Here is a 15,430-nt window from a genome sequence, read left to right as displayed (position 1 = left end):
AACACTAAAAGCTAGATGAACAGGTAGGACATGAAATCAAAAAAATTGATGAAGATAAACAAGCTCAAGATGGAGGAAGTTGGCCGGCAAAAAGTGTGAGGTGAGTCCTTGTGTAGAGTGGTAACAGATGACACATGTTTTCATCTATATGTGACAGTGGTTTACTTTTGACATCGAACTCATGTATGTCATATTAATTTATCGCAAGCGAAATGTGTATAGCATGGACATTTTTGATCAAAACATTATCTTGTTTGACACACCAAAGGTCCACTTTTCTTGATGTGAATTTTTAAAAAATGTTTCCACATATGCTTTTGTGATGTGTGCAAAATGATCTTCCATAAGTAGCCTAAATTGTACTTCCCCGTACAAATGTATCCCAAATGAATAACATGTATTCACATACATCCCAAATCTATTAAAATCATTAAATTATCTCTTAAAATATTTAATAAAACAAATTAAATAAAGGTACCTGTTATACGCACTATGGATAAAAGCATCAACATGTCAACATTTCAAGATCAAAAACTAACTATCATGCTTATATAAGTAACATTTTGTCAAACAGCGGAGACAACACGTGGTCCTGTACTTTAGGCCGAGGCAACAGGTGGCGACAAAGGGCTCCAGAGGCTATTAACAGCCGCAGTAAATAACCAGTAGAAGAAGAAGCTCTTCACGCAGGTGTTTACGTTTTCCCACTTCCGTAGTTGCCTAGAGCGGAATAACGTCAACAATCTAGCGTTGAATTTCCAAATTTTAAAAGAACGCCTCGGTCATGTTTCAACTTAAGTATTCGAGGTGCCTGACAGATAAGTATTGTTAATCTCGTGTTCTGTCCGCCTCGCGCGTTTTCCTCATATTTCTATCGCGGCTAAAGCTAAAGCTAAAGCTAGCTGTGCTAGTAGCCGGTCAGCGGCGGTTGACACAAATTTAAAAATAACACCCGATCCGCATTTAATCCAGTGTTAATTTGTATATCGAACAAGGCAGTCATGGCCACAAGGCGTCTGACGGATGCCTTCTTGTTAATGCGGAACAATGCAATCCAAAACCGGCAGATATTGGCAGAGCAAGTGAGTACATACGACCCCCGTCTGAGTACACGTAGCAATGCTGCGGTGAGTGGTCTGCATCGTTTTGACATTTTACTGTGTGTGTTTGCATATAGCGAGTCACCGAGCGGTCAGCTAGCTGTTTGTGATGCTTGTTGTGTTATAGGATCCTTTACCCAATAGGATTTCTACACCGGTAGTAATTCATCTCAGAGCTAATGGTTTCATGTGACTTACTGGCTGATGGAGGAGGATGGGGAGGCAGGCATATCTTATTCGTAATAACTCGGGCAAAACGTCTGCAGTAAATGTAAAGAATGGAGATTAAAGTAGTTTAATTATTCCGAGTAATCGTTTCTGGGATTAAAAGATCGGTGTAGATCAGGTTGGTTTTTGTGAAAGATAGGGTTAGGAAGAAGAGTGTTTTAATGTCCACGCTTAATCAGGTTATATTAGGGTCAATACATTTTTCAATAATACATGACTCAATGTGCTCTACCAGACAATAGAGCTGAGAGTTCAAGGGTTTAATGTTGATTGACCAAATACTCAACCTCATTGGCATTGTTCCCTACAAATTGTGCATTAGTTTAGTTTATGCACAAAGAACAAGGTTTTCAAGGCGCTGTCCGACAGTTCCTCTACACGGTTGTGAAGGTTGAGCATGAACAGTTTACAGCTCTCTAGTGATTGTACTGGAGTTCACCATACGTCTCTAGAGGAGGCAGGGTGCACAGTAAGCAGGGGCAGTGTGTGCACAACCATTCACACTCTGTTGAGAACACTTTAACCAGTTAAATGCTACCCAAGAGAGATTTACGACTGAACCTGAGACACTGCATATAAATATCGCGTTATTTTATAATATATTTCCCAGAATGTGCTGCTGAACTTCAGCTACTGAATACTTATCCTAACCGTCGTTCTTTTCTCCTCTGGTAAACTGTATTTTATCTTCTGTTCCTGATGTCTTGGAGAGGCTGATATTTCACAGATACAAACAAACCTAGAGAGGTATTCTACTGTTATACCGAGTGCATTGGGTCATGTAACTCAAATGGAAATGTTACGTGGTTATGTTATTAGTCTAATGTCTTTCTTGTCTTTCACCATGACTGTTTATTATGTTTTGTCTCATTCTTCCTATATTAGACTCCATACATATACATAAGTGTATGTTGTAAATTGTGTTGTTTGAAATGTTGCTCCATTCTCCTCTAATGTCCCAAAGAAGATTGGTAGTACATTATTGGTGTTAAAATAACATTCGTTATGTATTTTTTTCAAAAAGAGCGACAACTGGAAAAACGTATAGTTGTATGCAGCAGTGTGCAACTCAGAGTTGAAATTATGCTGTGCATACATGTCCACGGGCTGAAATATATATTTGCATTTACTGAAAGCCAATGACTCAACTAAAACTAATTTCAGCTTGCTTAAGCCCTTTTAAAACTACTGACTTTGCCAGAAGGCCTAGGAGCAATTAAAACAAGAAGACACAAAATAATCTTAATAAAATTAACTTCCCCCTCATTGCAAATTTGATTAAAAATGACCTTTTTGTTTAACTGCCATGTCAGGGTGTCTTGAGGCGCTTACATTCTCTTTCTCTATATCTTTTATTTTTGCTGTTTCTTTCATCTAATATGATTTGAAGAGAAATGAATGAAGGACAGCTAGTTTCTGGATATATAAAATGTGTCTTAGTATTTGCATAGTAGTTTTGCACTATACGTCCCCAAACACTTTTTGTTTCTGAAAAAGTTTTATATTAACAGCCTGTATGTACCCTGCTTTACAGATATCCTCGTTCACATTCAAATGAATTCATTTTGCGGGGTTGTGGATGGGTATTCACAGTAGATTTTTTCTAGGGCTCACTTTCTGTTGCTTCTGTCTTTCTCTCCTTTCCTTTTTCCTCTATTGGATTGGACGAATCTGCTATCTGCCAATCACATTAGGAGCTTGATGAGGTACTGTTGATTCCCTCTGCAGCTAAATTACACAAGCTGCTTAAAGTACCTCATCTTAATCATCATGTTGAATTATTACATACAATGTTCTGATCAAACGATATGTTGTTTGTGTTTTTTAAAGTTGGCTGATGATCGAATGGCCCTGGTGTCAGGAATCAGTCTGGATCCTGAAGCAGCCATCGGCGTCACAAAGAAATTGCCCCCTAAATGGATAGATAAGGTTGATGAGGTGAATAACCCAGTCAGACTGGACTAGACATATATAGATTTATCTATAAAAGGCTGACCAATACAAATAAAAACTCTTCAGTATGAGCCCAATAATTTGTGTACTAAGTGAAGTCAACATGGCTTTTAACTCATTGACCTTGTCTTTTCAGATCCAGTACGAGATCTCGCGGGTACGGCAAAAGATGAAGGATCTGGCCGTACTGCATGACAAGCATATGAATCGACCTACACTTGATGACAGTAGTGAGGAAGAGCATGCTATAGAAATCACTACTCAGGAGATAACACAGGTAGATTACACAGGTACAATCAATTACCAGTGTAGTCAAGAGATAATGTGTATATTTACAGACAAAAACCTCAAACACAGATGTGGCTTTTTTTTTTATTTTATTTTTTTATTACTCGAGCGCAGTGAATATAAAACACGTCTGACCATATTTCATGTTGGAGAATTTGGTTTGTTTCCGCCTGCTCACTGGTTCTGTGTTCATTGCAGATGTTTCACCGATGCCAGCGAGCTGTGACGGGCTTGCAGTCTCGTTGTGGTCACTGTACCGAACAGGAGGAGAGGCTATTGAGAAACGTGGTCTCGTCCCTGGCGCAGAGCCTTCAAGAGCTGTCCACCAATTTCAGGCACACACAGTCCGGCTACCTAAAACGTAAAGACAACGACAAAGCTGGAATGGGCCTTCCTGGATTCTCATTCTTAAAACATTTACTAATATCTAAAAATCATGTAATTGTTTTTTTATTCAGGTATGAAGAATCGTGAGGAGAGATCACAGCACTTTTTTGACTCTGGACCCTTAATGGAAGAGGATGAAGAATTAGCTGTATATGACAAGGTGTTCAGACTTTTTAAAAATGCATCACCATCTCCTTCAGCACAGGCTTCCTGTATAATACTTCGAGTACAATACAAGATTTACTTCATGTTATAAGCATGAGTACCGGCTAGAGAAGAAAACAAACATCCTTTAATAGTTATTAAGTAGTATTAGTAGAAATAGTATTGGGCATTTTACATTTGTCACTTTTTATTAATCTCAACTACAGACAGGCTAGGAGGATATCCATTAACACATGCTTTGCCATCAGGGTGTTTGAATCGGAGTTGGATAATTAAGTGGCATTACTCGTTTTTCTTTTACATTTTGCCATAAAAATGAATCTAATTCAGTCATGACTGGTGTATACCAAGGCAGTGGCTACAGGTGTGGTTTCATTTGGAGTAACAATTGATCACCTACTTATTTTCCTTTCGTTTCAGGGTTTCACAGACGACCAGCTGATGCTGGTCGAGCAGAACACACTCATGGTTGAAGAACGAGAGCGGGAGATCCGACAGATTGTGCAGTCCATCTCAGATCTGAATGAGATTTTCAGGGACTTGGCTGGAATGGTGGTGGAACAGGTATTTGAGTTGGTCCTGATGGACTTACGCACACAATGAATTGGACTTAATCAGTGATTATGGCAGTAGTCGAGGGACTGAGGTACCAAAGACAATCGGTCTGGTCCTTCACATATAAGTGGAGGGTTCTTAGTGAGTTCACCAATGACTCAAATGTAGCGCATTCTGACATATTGCATTACATGTGTGTATTTGTATCAACAAAGCTCAATTGAGAATGATTAGGTTAGTGGCAGTGCTACAACAACTAACATAAAACATTAACTTTGTTTGTAATAAAAGATTTGAAAACTGAATTTTTCTCCGCTAACAAAAGACCGTCTTCTCCCTCTAGGGCACCGTTCTGGACCGAATTGACTTTATTGTGGAGCAGGCTTGTGTGAAAACAGATGATGGACTAAAACAGTTACAAAAGGTAAACGCAACATGCTCATGTCTTCATACACATCTGGACTCTTGTCTGGTTGACTGTCACCTTTTTTTTATTTATTTTTTTTATCACAAATTGACATTTCAGATTAGTTTTTAGATATATTTTTCTGGCCTATTTTCTTTGAATACTGTTTACTTGGAAGCTAATAATGAATGTTAACAGCCACATTGGAAAACACGTTACAAGTTAGGATTATCTCGTTATAATTGGTCAGGTCACCAAATCTATTATGACTCAATTTGTTTGACAATAAGACACTAAATGGTTTGTATTCATTAATTTAATTGAAAGCAGTGTTTAACTTTTTGACTTTTTTCTTTTCTTTGCAGGCAGAACAATATCAGAAGAAAAACCGAAAGATGCTGGTCATATTGATCCTCTTTGTCATAATCATCGTTCTAATCATTATTCTTTTTGGAACAAAGTTTTAATTTTGCATTCCTCTGGCTTTTGTTTTCTGTCTGGGTGTTTTGTTGTGCATCTGTGTGATCTTTGAGTTGGTGTTGGCTCTAACCAAAACAAAGCTAACTGCCTTTTCATACCAGGAAACGTCAGGAATAATTCCGTATCCCTCTGCTGGTGCCCTTTTGACAGCTTGGATATATTTTTCCGGTCGATTTTGATTGAAAGAAAACAATCTGGCCAAGCTGTGGCTATTTTAAAATGACTGCCGCCAAAATAGTCAAAACTATGACAGTTTTGCCGAACCAGACTAAGTTGACATATGTATTTGTCTAAAAAAAAAAGAAAGACACTGGTGTGTAAAAATAGAATACCAATGTCTAAAGCAGTGTTTTCAGCATGAATTGTGACGTTTCTTGTGTGACAATGCATCGTTTCTGCAAAGTATCATCGCAAATGAGATTTCTTTGAGTAAGACGTGACTAGAACGAATGTTGAGAAATATGCAGTACATCTCATTTCACTGCAAATTTAATCATTCCTTCATTACATCTACATCCTGGCTCAGTATTTTGCCTTGAAAGGACTAAAGAGAATGTTTTGTATTAGGATAGCACCGTTTATGAATAGATAAATAATTTAGCACCCAAATTACTTTGGTTCGAGGACCTTTTTTTCAACCCTTCCCTTTCTGCACAATTTAAAATAATATTGATATTATTGTTACAGAATTGTCAGCCTAAGGAGGGGTAGACACTTATGAACTCTCCAAATCGGTCTGTGATTTTAAAATCATGCCTGTGTCACACCTGCTGCACTTTTGATTAAGTGCTAATTCAAAAACACTTAAATGTTTGTTCTTATGGTCCTTGCTTAGTGCTACCTTTTTAAAACTCTTGCAGTTTGCACATATTGAGGCCTGAGGGGGAGGGTGGTTGTGTTACTACTGTCATCTGGGAGATGAAAACAATTATTTTAAAAGATTTATTTATTTTTCAATAGCTTCAAATAATCAAGAGGTTCAGAGGAGTTCAGCCTCTGGGGGAATTCCTGTATATTGAATAAAGTGCATCTGTTCTCTAAACCCAACAGTTACTTAGCAGGCGTTTGAAGACATTTCTTTTTTTCAGATTGCACACAATACTTTAATAGATTGTGTTGGAATTTCTTATATGTTGTGTCGTATACTGACTCACGAGCGGAAGTTAAGAGCTTTATCTAACAAAACTGTACCGACTACACTTTATAGGCCTGTTAAATCATCGCCGTCATTGATGTAAGGTTATGTGTGACAAATATTTATGTCTTACTGTTTTGTTCTCAAAAACAAAATGGGGGAGGAGATAGCAACTTTTTTTTTTTTTTAATAAACCTGGAAAATGGTGGGTTTTGTGTTTGTAATTATATTGATGCATACATACAACTGAGACAATTTGCTTTAAATTATATCATTTTTCCAAATGTTTTTTCATTCAGCGATGCAGAATATTTTATGGTTTGCTGCTCACCTGTTAAATTTAAAAACAACAGTTTGAAGACATACACTTGGCCTGACGTGATTCATGTTGTACATGTTTTATATATCAGAGTTGAGTATAAAACATTAAAAAATGTGAAAATTGTTTGGTGACCAAACAATGAGACGAGTAAAGAACTGTGAATAAATTCAAATGATCTTTTGTTGATAATAAGTCAAGGTTAATGGGTTAAGTTTTTACACAAAAAATAAAATCAGGAATACGAGATCTAAACGGTGATTTTTTTATACAAGTTTAAATTACTCTGAACTCAACCGGAAGTCAAGTATTTGTTTTTCATTTTAAATTTAAAGCCTTACGTAACACTTGGTGGGTAAAGACTATACAGTAAGTACGAGCCATTTCGTTTGAGGATTAGCTCAGCCCCCCCAGGTGGTGGGAGGTTGTTTCAATAAGGCCGCAAGGTCAATATAATCAGGTCGATTACCTGTCACAAGTGTTAGTGGGGAGCTAAATAGTTTTTGAACATCAGCGAGGAAGGTGAGCGTGACAGTGAACGTGGAAGAGGCGTATTAAGATCATTTGATGGCGTCACAAAATAAAGGACTATTAAAGACAAGTGGAGATGTCTAAAGTATTTAAATCAAAACAAACAAACACCAACCAAGGGGACCTCACTGTGATAGGCAAAAAGGGTACAGACTAAATGCCTAATTTCAGCAAGAGAAATAATACATTGTGATTAAGTGCACGGGGTATAAATTGCAGCCCCCTCTCTTAATTACATTGCAGACTAATAATCAAACACGTGATTCAATTCAGCTGTTAACGCAACATTTCTCCAGCTACCTCTCTCAAGTGACACGTGGCTAAAGATAGAACTGCGCGTTCTTACTCGACCAGAGAGGCGAACCACCGGCTGTCTGTGCGCGTTCACTTCAGTGAACCGAGGTCATTCCCCGACCATGATTTGTGCAGGAGACGACGACCCGTTCCCCGTCGAAGATTGTTTGTTTGCGGAAACATTTACACAAGACACCGCGTTTTCTTTATTCGGCCAGGAGCTGAGGATCCAGCAAGTGTTTGGTGCCAACCTCGGCGTGGCCGCCGCGGTCTGGGAGGCTGTAAGAGCCCACTTGGTTTACCATTTAAGAAAAAATACACTCGCAAAACACAGGCGACCTTTGTCTAACTGTGCGGGTGTGTCATTGTGCACGCGCAGGCGTTACAGCTTTGCAGTTACCTGGAGGAGCGGTCGGCGGAGGTGAGAGGGCGGCGCGTCATAGAGCTGGGGGCAGGAACCGGTGTGGTCGGTATCTTTGCTGCACGACTCGGTATGTTGTGTTTGCACTGCGAGGGAACACTCTACAAGGACGAGACCCTCCTGAGGCTGGGCCGGCTGCTTGTAGCCGTTGTGTGGTATAGTTGTTTTTTGGGCAAACTTTGCAGCGGTTTCCACCAGAGGCTCTGCATCAACTGCTGTTGCTTCAGTACAGTGTGAAAAACTGACCACTGTCACTTACTCATTGTCAGCATTGTCAAAACATCCTGATATACATGTTTGCACCACCTGAATTTGCATCCATCTACAAATAAAATAGTACTGTTGAATCTCGTGTTGAGTTTCATCAACAACACGGGTGTTCTTCTCTTTTCAGGTGCAATCGTGACGCTCACAGATCTTCCTTTGACTCTCCCACAACTTCGGGCCAACGTCTCTGCTAACATGCCATCCAGTGGTTGGCCTGCCACCCTTCCCACCGTCCTCCCTCTGTCCTGGGGCCAGGACCACATTAACTTCCCTTCTGACTGGGATCTGGTGCTCTGTGCAGATATAGTTTACCTCCCGGAGACTTACTCGCTGCTGGTGAAGACACTAGTTCATCTGTGCAAGAACACAACCGTGGTATATCTATCGTCCAAAATGCGGAAAGAGCACGAGACTCCACGTTTCTTTGAAGAATGTTTGCCGAGCAGATTTAATGTGGAGCTTGTACATCGTGATGACGGTCAGAATATTAATATCTACAGGGCGTCTCTCAGGAAAGACCAGTGACAGCACAGGCAGCCTGTCCCAGGACCTGGATTAGTTACAGCACCAGTTATGACCCTCTTGGCTACCTTTTTTAAAGAAATGTTTTATTTCCAACCCATAACCATATGAAGATGGGTTTAAAAAAAAACATTCAGGACCAGTTACTACGGTAATACAAGTGCAAGTTGCCAACAGCCTTACATTTTGTTGATAAAATCTGAAATCCGTTCTCAACTCCTCGTGTTTCGGCTTGTTTCGTCTGAGGTAGGACCATCTCTGCCGTTACAGCATCAGGTTTCAGTGCAGGTCGGCTCACAATGGAGATTTCAGGTTCTTTTTATTTCTTTATTTTAGTTCTTTGCTATCATTTATGCACAATATAGAACATCTGATCAAATCACACCCACACAATCCAGATGATGCGGATTCATTTTGTTTGATTGATGCAATAAAAAAAGCAAATGGTATGGTCTGGTGAACAATATTGTTTTTATTGAGGTGTAGAAAACGCAAACCAAAGACTCATCCCAAACTATTCTGTCAACATCAACAGACTGGTGTCTGTACGGACTTCATCCCCTCCCTCCTGCTCCCTGCTGATGCACAGACTTTCTGTTCAGAGAAGGAAAGCCTGTTTGTTACGCTGAAGAGTTTCAAAGAAAGGCTGACAACCGGTCGGCGGCCCGCTCCCTCCGCTACAATTCAGCCGACAAAACAACAGATCTCTATCTCCACCTCCCACACGTGTGTCATGCAGAGTGCGGATCGCTCATTTTGTTATCATTCCTGAATATTTGGAGAAAAAAATGAAAACTGTGCTGACATATGAGCTGATATATGAGTGAACAACAGTAAATTAAATATTTTTCTTATTTCTTCTAAACGGTTTGACTTATACGTGTGGGGAAGCAAATCTGACGCCTTTATATTCATTTTGAGTTTAAAGACTTTAAAGAGGAATGGTGTATAGCTAAAGAGGGTTAGGGTTAGTTAATCAGGGTTCTAAACCCTGATTAAAAATTCCTCAGTGGTATTTGGACATGTTGACTGAATGAAAGGAGGATGGGCTACATTGACGGGAGTGTGTGTGTGTGTGTGAGTGGGAGGAGGACTGAAAAAAACGATGGTCCTTTTTATAACAACTCCTTCTGTTGTGACTTCATTAGACCTCACATCACCTCATGAGTAGCAAGGACAACAATCTGAAAACGGTGATTAAAGGTAAGTGTTGCACATGGAGACCAATCTCTCCATTATCTAAATTGCAGGTGAGACATTTTATATTATTTGTTTTTTTATTTATAGTATTGTATGTTGTAGTCAATGCTAAAATATAATTTTGAGTATGTTTTATGCATGTTAAGAGCACACTGATAGAACATACATGATCCTTTTTATGTTTCATCCCAAAGGAGATGGAGTTCTGGCCCGAGGATCAGGGACAGTCGCCTCTAAACTCAAAATTTGGTACTGTTCCTGGAAGAAATTGTACACATACGTGAGTTGGGCTATTATTAACTTTTCAATCACTGTAGTCAGAAGAGTTCAACGCTGTTTTGAAGCTTGTTTGAGAAACCACACAATTTTTAGCAGCATAACATTCTCACTTATTGGACAATACAATTATGCTAAAAACTACTTGTCGTGATTAGATTTCCCAAAACAAATGAAAAGAAATGAAATGTGATGCCGAAGACGGCTTTTCCGTTTTTTTCCATTTCACCCACAGCTACCATGACAGACATCAAGTACACCACCATCCACTGTACTATGGTGAGCAACAAGGTCGAGGCAGGGAGTCCAGGCACTGGAGTGCACCGGGATCGAGAGCAGGAGGGACTCCACAAGTGTACTCTAACTGGACAGAACAAGAACCGGCCGCCCCCTCTTGCTTCCCTTTCATTCTAGACCGTCACACTCAGCAGCAGCAGGACTCGGGAGACCGAGAGTGGGCAGCAGCTCAGCGAGCAGCGAGAGAGTATGAGAGTGGATTACTAAGGGAAGGTTGGCAGAGGAGGTTGGAGCCATGTGGCCCTCTCCGCTACAACAGGGAAGTTTCTGCTAAGAGGAGCGACAGCAGCCATCGCGAGCTGGAGGCCTGGGCAGCTCGATACAGCCATTCACTTCCAAGGAGGAGACGAATAGAGGCAGAGCTGAGGGGAGCCGCCCGGGGGCTGCTGGAGAGCAGCAGGAGTGGGACGGACCCTCGAGCGGCAGCGCTGCAACAAGTCAGACAATCTCCGAACATCAGAGAATCGGGACTGTGGTGTGAAAGAGGCAGCAGACAGCAAGCTCACAGCTATTATGCATCACAAACTCCTGCCTCCGACTCAAGCCACGTCCTGGACATGAAAGAAAAGGCCCACTACCAGCGCAGGATGTTCAGCCAACCTCCTGGCTATATTGCTCCCCCTCCCTATGACAGCCCACACAAAGGTTCACCTGTATTGCACCACTGTGACAGCAGCTGGGAGCAGAAAGGTAAGAGACAAAGCATCTGGTCACAGCCCACACTGAGAAAGCAGGACGTTCCTGTGGATATGTGCGACCACAGAAAAGAACAGAAAGAGGAGTTTGCAGAACCAGATGTGAATCAAGAAGGTTTCCTGGAGCTTGAAGGACTACAGCAAAGACAACGGGAAAACAACGCTTCACATGCCATTAGTCCTTTTAATATGCAGGAAAACCACATACAGCTGTATGTGCAACAGCCACAAGTACTAAAAACAGTTGAGAATAAAAAGATAAATGAGAATCTGTCTTCAAAAGTCATTGAAGGGAGGGAGTTCAGACTTAACAAAAAGGGCGGTGGGATGACAATATTCTGCTTGGTGTCTCGAATAGCAAGCACGACAGAAACCTCATCAATGCCGCTTCGGAATTTACAAACAAACACAATATTAGGAGGTATTCCAATTAGCATTAATCAAACACACAAACTTGCAGATGAGGTAGACTTCAGAGCGCCGCCGGGTACTGGTGATGGGAGGAATGTCGAAGCCAAACAGAAGGAGACACCAACTCGTATCGAAAGTGAGTCGCTGGAGGTTAACCTATCAGAAAAAGGAGAGACAGATAATGTGTCCTCAGAAAAAGCAAATACAAGTGATGCCGATTCTACATTCGAGAGAACGGTTGCTCACTCCGTGCATTCTGTGTCACTCAAATATCCTCTGTGGAGGGAGCCGAGTATTACAAGCAGAGCTGAAAATGAGAATTCATCCACATGTTTGAAAGCAAACAGCGAGGAAGGAGAATCCAATGGTCTGCCAGACCAAGAAAGAACAGTGCATCCAATTGATGTGGAAGTAAGAAGACTGGACATTAAGACGGACGTAGAGTCTGAGGACAGTAAGGGTCTTCTGGTTATAGACACAACTTGTGTTGTCGTTAAGATGGAGATGATTCCATCACCCAAGAAACAGCATGTTCACTCTTTACACACCGAACACAGTCAACCTGATACTCAAACGACCGTCTCTCCTGAATGTGTCCAATCAAATGGTCAGCTGAATCAGGAAGAGACAACGGACCACCACTGTGTTGAGGAAAAACCTGAGTCCAAAGTAGGTTCAGATTTTATTGAGAAAAAGGCCCCCGACGGACAAAAGGAAATCCCATCCTGCTGCGTGTCCTCATCTTCAGATGGAAGGGAAACGTTGAAGGAGCGAGCCGAGAGGATCCTAGGGATCCCTCTGCAGGACTGCATCGCAAATCAGCGACCTGAAGAAGCAACGTCACTTCTGGACTCTTGTGTTGAGAACCAGGAAGTTGAACCATCTCCGATTGAAGACAACAACATTGAGAAGGCAGTCAAACAAATCCAAGAGGCCACAAGAGAAGTGGAGCTGTCACGGAACCGGACAGAGGTTGACCAAACTAAGCATGATAATGAGATGTGTTTGCAAGAAAACTATGATGCCAAAAAACAGGTGGCCAATGAAGGGGCCAGCGATTTTGCAGGAGTTCATGTTCAAGTGTCTACTATCTGTGAAGTGAAAGACGCTGTCTCTCAACTCAAAACTGGCATCAAAAATTCACCTGAAAACGAAATGAATAATGATGATCTGCTCAAACCCGTCAGTGAAGAAAACAATACATGTTCACATCCCTCTCAGTGTCACAGTCCACCAAATAAACGTTCCGATTCTTCCTCATTTCCTTCTTCACAATGTGAAGCATTAAGCCCTTCCCTTACTGCCACACCACCATCATCTGATCCTACACCCCTCATGCACATATTAGAATCAAACAAAGAGGAGGGTCGTGACACTCAGCTGCCTGACCTCATTTCTGCGCAAAAGTTGGCTCTTCACCGTGAAACCTCATCTCTCCCTCACACCTCATCCTTTCTTCAGTCTGTGTCTACAAGCTCCTCATCCCACACCAACGATTCCCCAAGGCCTTCTGTTCTGGATTTAGTCGTTGTTGAGGGCCAGGAGGAGGAGTGTGAAACATTGGATGTGATAAACAATCAGAGTGAAGCCCTCAAGGATTTTGCTAAAGACATGACCGAGGAGCTGATGTCACAGCAACAATCTGAAAGTGGCCAAGCAGACAATTCCACTTTTGTGAAAGAGAACAATGTCACAAATGACCAACAAACAGAAGAACCTGATAAGGACCCCAGAGACTACACCGTGGAACAGACTCTTAACATAGAAGATCCCATAGAGGTTCATATTTTGCAGCAACAACTTGAATGCGCGCATGCAGAGGATGTTGCTTTGGTAAAAGAACCTTATATGAGTGAAGAGCAGCTCCCTAAAGAAGACAAAGACAACATTACTGATCATTTGGAACAGACAATGTCAGGAAAAAAAGTCAACATTTTGCCAGAACAATTTAATAACAAAGAAGAAAGTTTCATCACTGAGGAGAAATCAAAAAAAGAATCTGATAAGGAACAGGAACTATCCACAGAAAATGCAACAGACTCTCAAATTCAAGCAGACGTTGACATTTTGCAGGACATTGAATCAGAGACAGAACCCTCTTACTCTTCTCCTCCCTCACAGCCAGACTCAGACCAGCAGATGTTTCAATCACCTTTTCATGTGTTCACACCCTCTGACCTTCCTTCTCCACCTCACACATTGAACAAGTCCGATGCGGAGTTTGTTTTGCTTTTGCACTCAGCCTGTCCTTCAGCTCTAAATCCTGATGCTGATCCAGCTGCTGGCATCCGGGAAACTGACCCTCATCTGGACATTTGTGAGGAATCTCTTCCGTTCTCACCTTTCTCCCACACTTTTCCCCCACCAATCCAACCTTCTAGCTCTTCAACTCCTCCTTATCAAGGGCAAGAGGAAGGTGGAGAGGCTGACCCTGACTTACCCCTCAAAGAAGAGCCACAGTATCCCGTGGCCCTGTGGGATGCGGTAAATCGCATTAGGAAACACACGGCGCCAGACTCTGAGAATGAAGAGGAGGAGGTGGGTGAGCTGTCGGATCCAGAGAGCGTAGGGGAGGACCTGCGCTGCCTGGGAGTGGTTGTGGGCGTGGATTCTGAGAGCATAGTCCTTGATCGAGAAGGACGGTGGGCACTTTCGAAAGAAGAAAGCGTTGAGGGGGATGTAGAGCTGGGACTGATCCAGGATGATCCATGTCATGCGGAGCCAAGCGGACGTGCTGAAGATGACACACTGTCCTGCAGCAGCACCAGCAGCCACAGCTCTGGGGACACGGTTATCGTTGCAGACGAGGACGAGGAAACTCCACCAGACGCCCGTACAGACAGCACAACAGGGGATGACGTGGAGTTCCTGTCGGCTGAAGGAGAGCGATGCTGCTCTGCTGAAGTAAAAGGTGAGACTGCAACTATGGAAGAGGGAGATGGACACGACAGCGTCACAAATGTGTCCGTTCAGAGCGAGGACCGCCAGGTGGGGGTGACGAGTACGACAACCGAGGCAGTGAAGATGATGGAAAGAGAGAGAGAATAAAAACGAGCAGGTTGTTTTCATGCCCTCAGCGGTCTCGGGTGATGGGATTATTAAAAGTGAAACAACTAGATTAATATTCTGATTCATGTAATTGAACATCTAACAATACGCACTCTTTATATTGTGCCTTATATTGTCACTGATATTTCATGTTTTAGTTTCAGTGTTATAAACAGTTTCTAGTGTTTAATCAATTAGTCAATAATAGGGTGTGATATTATGAAAGAGGATATACTAAGAGATTTGAAGTGGTTTGATGGTGTGGTGATATTTCTGGCAGAAATCAATCCATGCTTCTGCATTATATTAATATATAATAAAACTAAACAATGTACTACATTAAAAACGTGCTGCGGCGGGTTAATCTGCTCCTGCGTAGATTGTTTTGTTATCTGCTCATTCCAAGGTCAAGATTAAACTTTCAATCTCAATCAAGAAAAAATATATACAAT

At 41.6% G+C, this 15,430-nt stretch overlaps 3 protein-coding genes across 6 annotated transcripts; all 3 read left to right on the top strand.

The window, feature by feature from the left end:
* The first annotated feature begins 588 nt into the window (after window positions 1–588).
* On the top strand, window positions 589–7,164 carry stx16 (syntaxin 16). 3 transcript variants are annotated; one of them, XM_040203479.2, is made up of 9 exons: window positions 671–1,082; window positions 3,023–3,034; window positions 3,159–3,266; window positions 3,418–3,558; window positions 3,768–3,930; window positions 4,028–4,116; window positions 4,542–4,685; window positions 5,020–5,100; window positions 5,448–7,164. In XM_040203479.2, exons 1-9 carry the CDS (start codon window positions 1,002–1,004, stop codon window positions 5,547–5,549), a joined length of 921 nt encoding a protein of 306 aa, XP_040059413.2. In that variant the 5' UTR covers window positions 671–1,001; the 3' UTR covers window positions 5,550–7,164. The 3 variants fall into 3 exon arrangements, with proteins under 3 accessions (XP_040059414.2, XP_040059412.2, XP_040059413.2); XM_040203480.2 differs by lacking the exon at window positions 3,023–3,034 and having other exon boundaries at window positions 589–1,082; XM_040203478.2 differs by lacking the exon at window positions 3,023–3,034 and having other exon boundaries at window positions 635–1,127.
* Window positions 7,165–7,783: 619 nt separating this feature from the next.
* Window positions 7,784–9,916, top strand: LOC120835015 (EEF1A lysine methyltransferase 3). Its single transcript, XM_040203482.2, has 3 exons — window positions 7,784–8,122; window positions 8,221–8,332; window positions 8,657–9,916. Exons 1-3 carry the CDS (start codon window positions 7,964–7,966, stop codon window positions 9,052–9,054), a joined length of 669 nt encoding a protein of 222 aa, XP_040059416.1. The 5' UTR covers window positions 7,784–7,963; the 3' UTR covers window positions 9,055–9,916.
* Window positions 9,917–10,112: 196 nt separating this feature from the next.
* Window positions 10,113–15,346, top strand: LOC120835010 (uncharacterized). Of its 2 annotated transcripts, none has more exons than XM_040203465.2 (3): window positions 10,113–10,254; window positions 10,446–10,531; window positions 10,763–15,346. In XM_040203465.2, exons 2-3 carry the CDS (start codon window positions 10,449–10,451, stop codon window positions 14,976–14,978), a joined length of 4,299 nt encoding a protein of 1,432 aa, XP_040059399.2. In that variant the 5' UTR covers window positions 10,113–10,254; window positions 10,446–10,448; the 3' UTR covers window positions 14,979–15,346. The 2 variants fall into 2 exon arrangements, with proteins under 2 accessions (XP_040059399.2, XP_077948325.1); XM_078092199.1 differs by having other exon boundaries at window positions 10,116–10,301.
* The last annotated feature ends 84 nt before the right edge of the window (window positions 15,347–15,430 follow it).

The sequence above is a fragment of the Gasterosteus aculeatus genome, chromosome 17 (assembly GCF_964276395.1).
Source record: "Gasterosteus aculeatus chromosome 17, fGasAcu3.hap1.1, whole genome shotgun sequence".
NCBI lineage: Eukaryota > Metazoa > Chordata > Actinopteri > Perciformes > Gasterosteidae > Gasterosteus > Gasterosteus aculeatus.
Note: the sequence above shows the minus strand (reverse complement) of the source record. Positions and strands in the feature narration are given on the sequence as shown.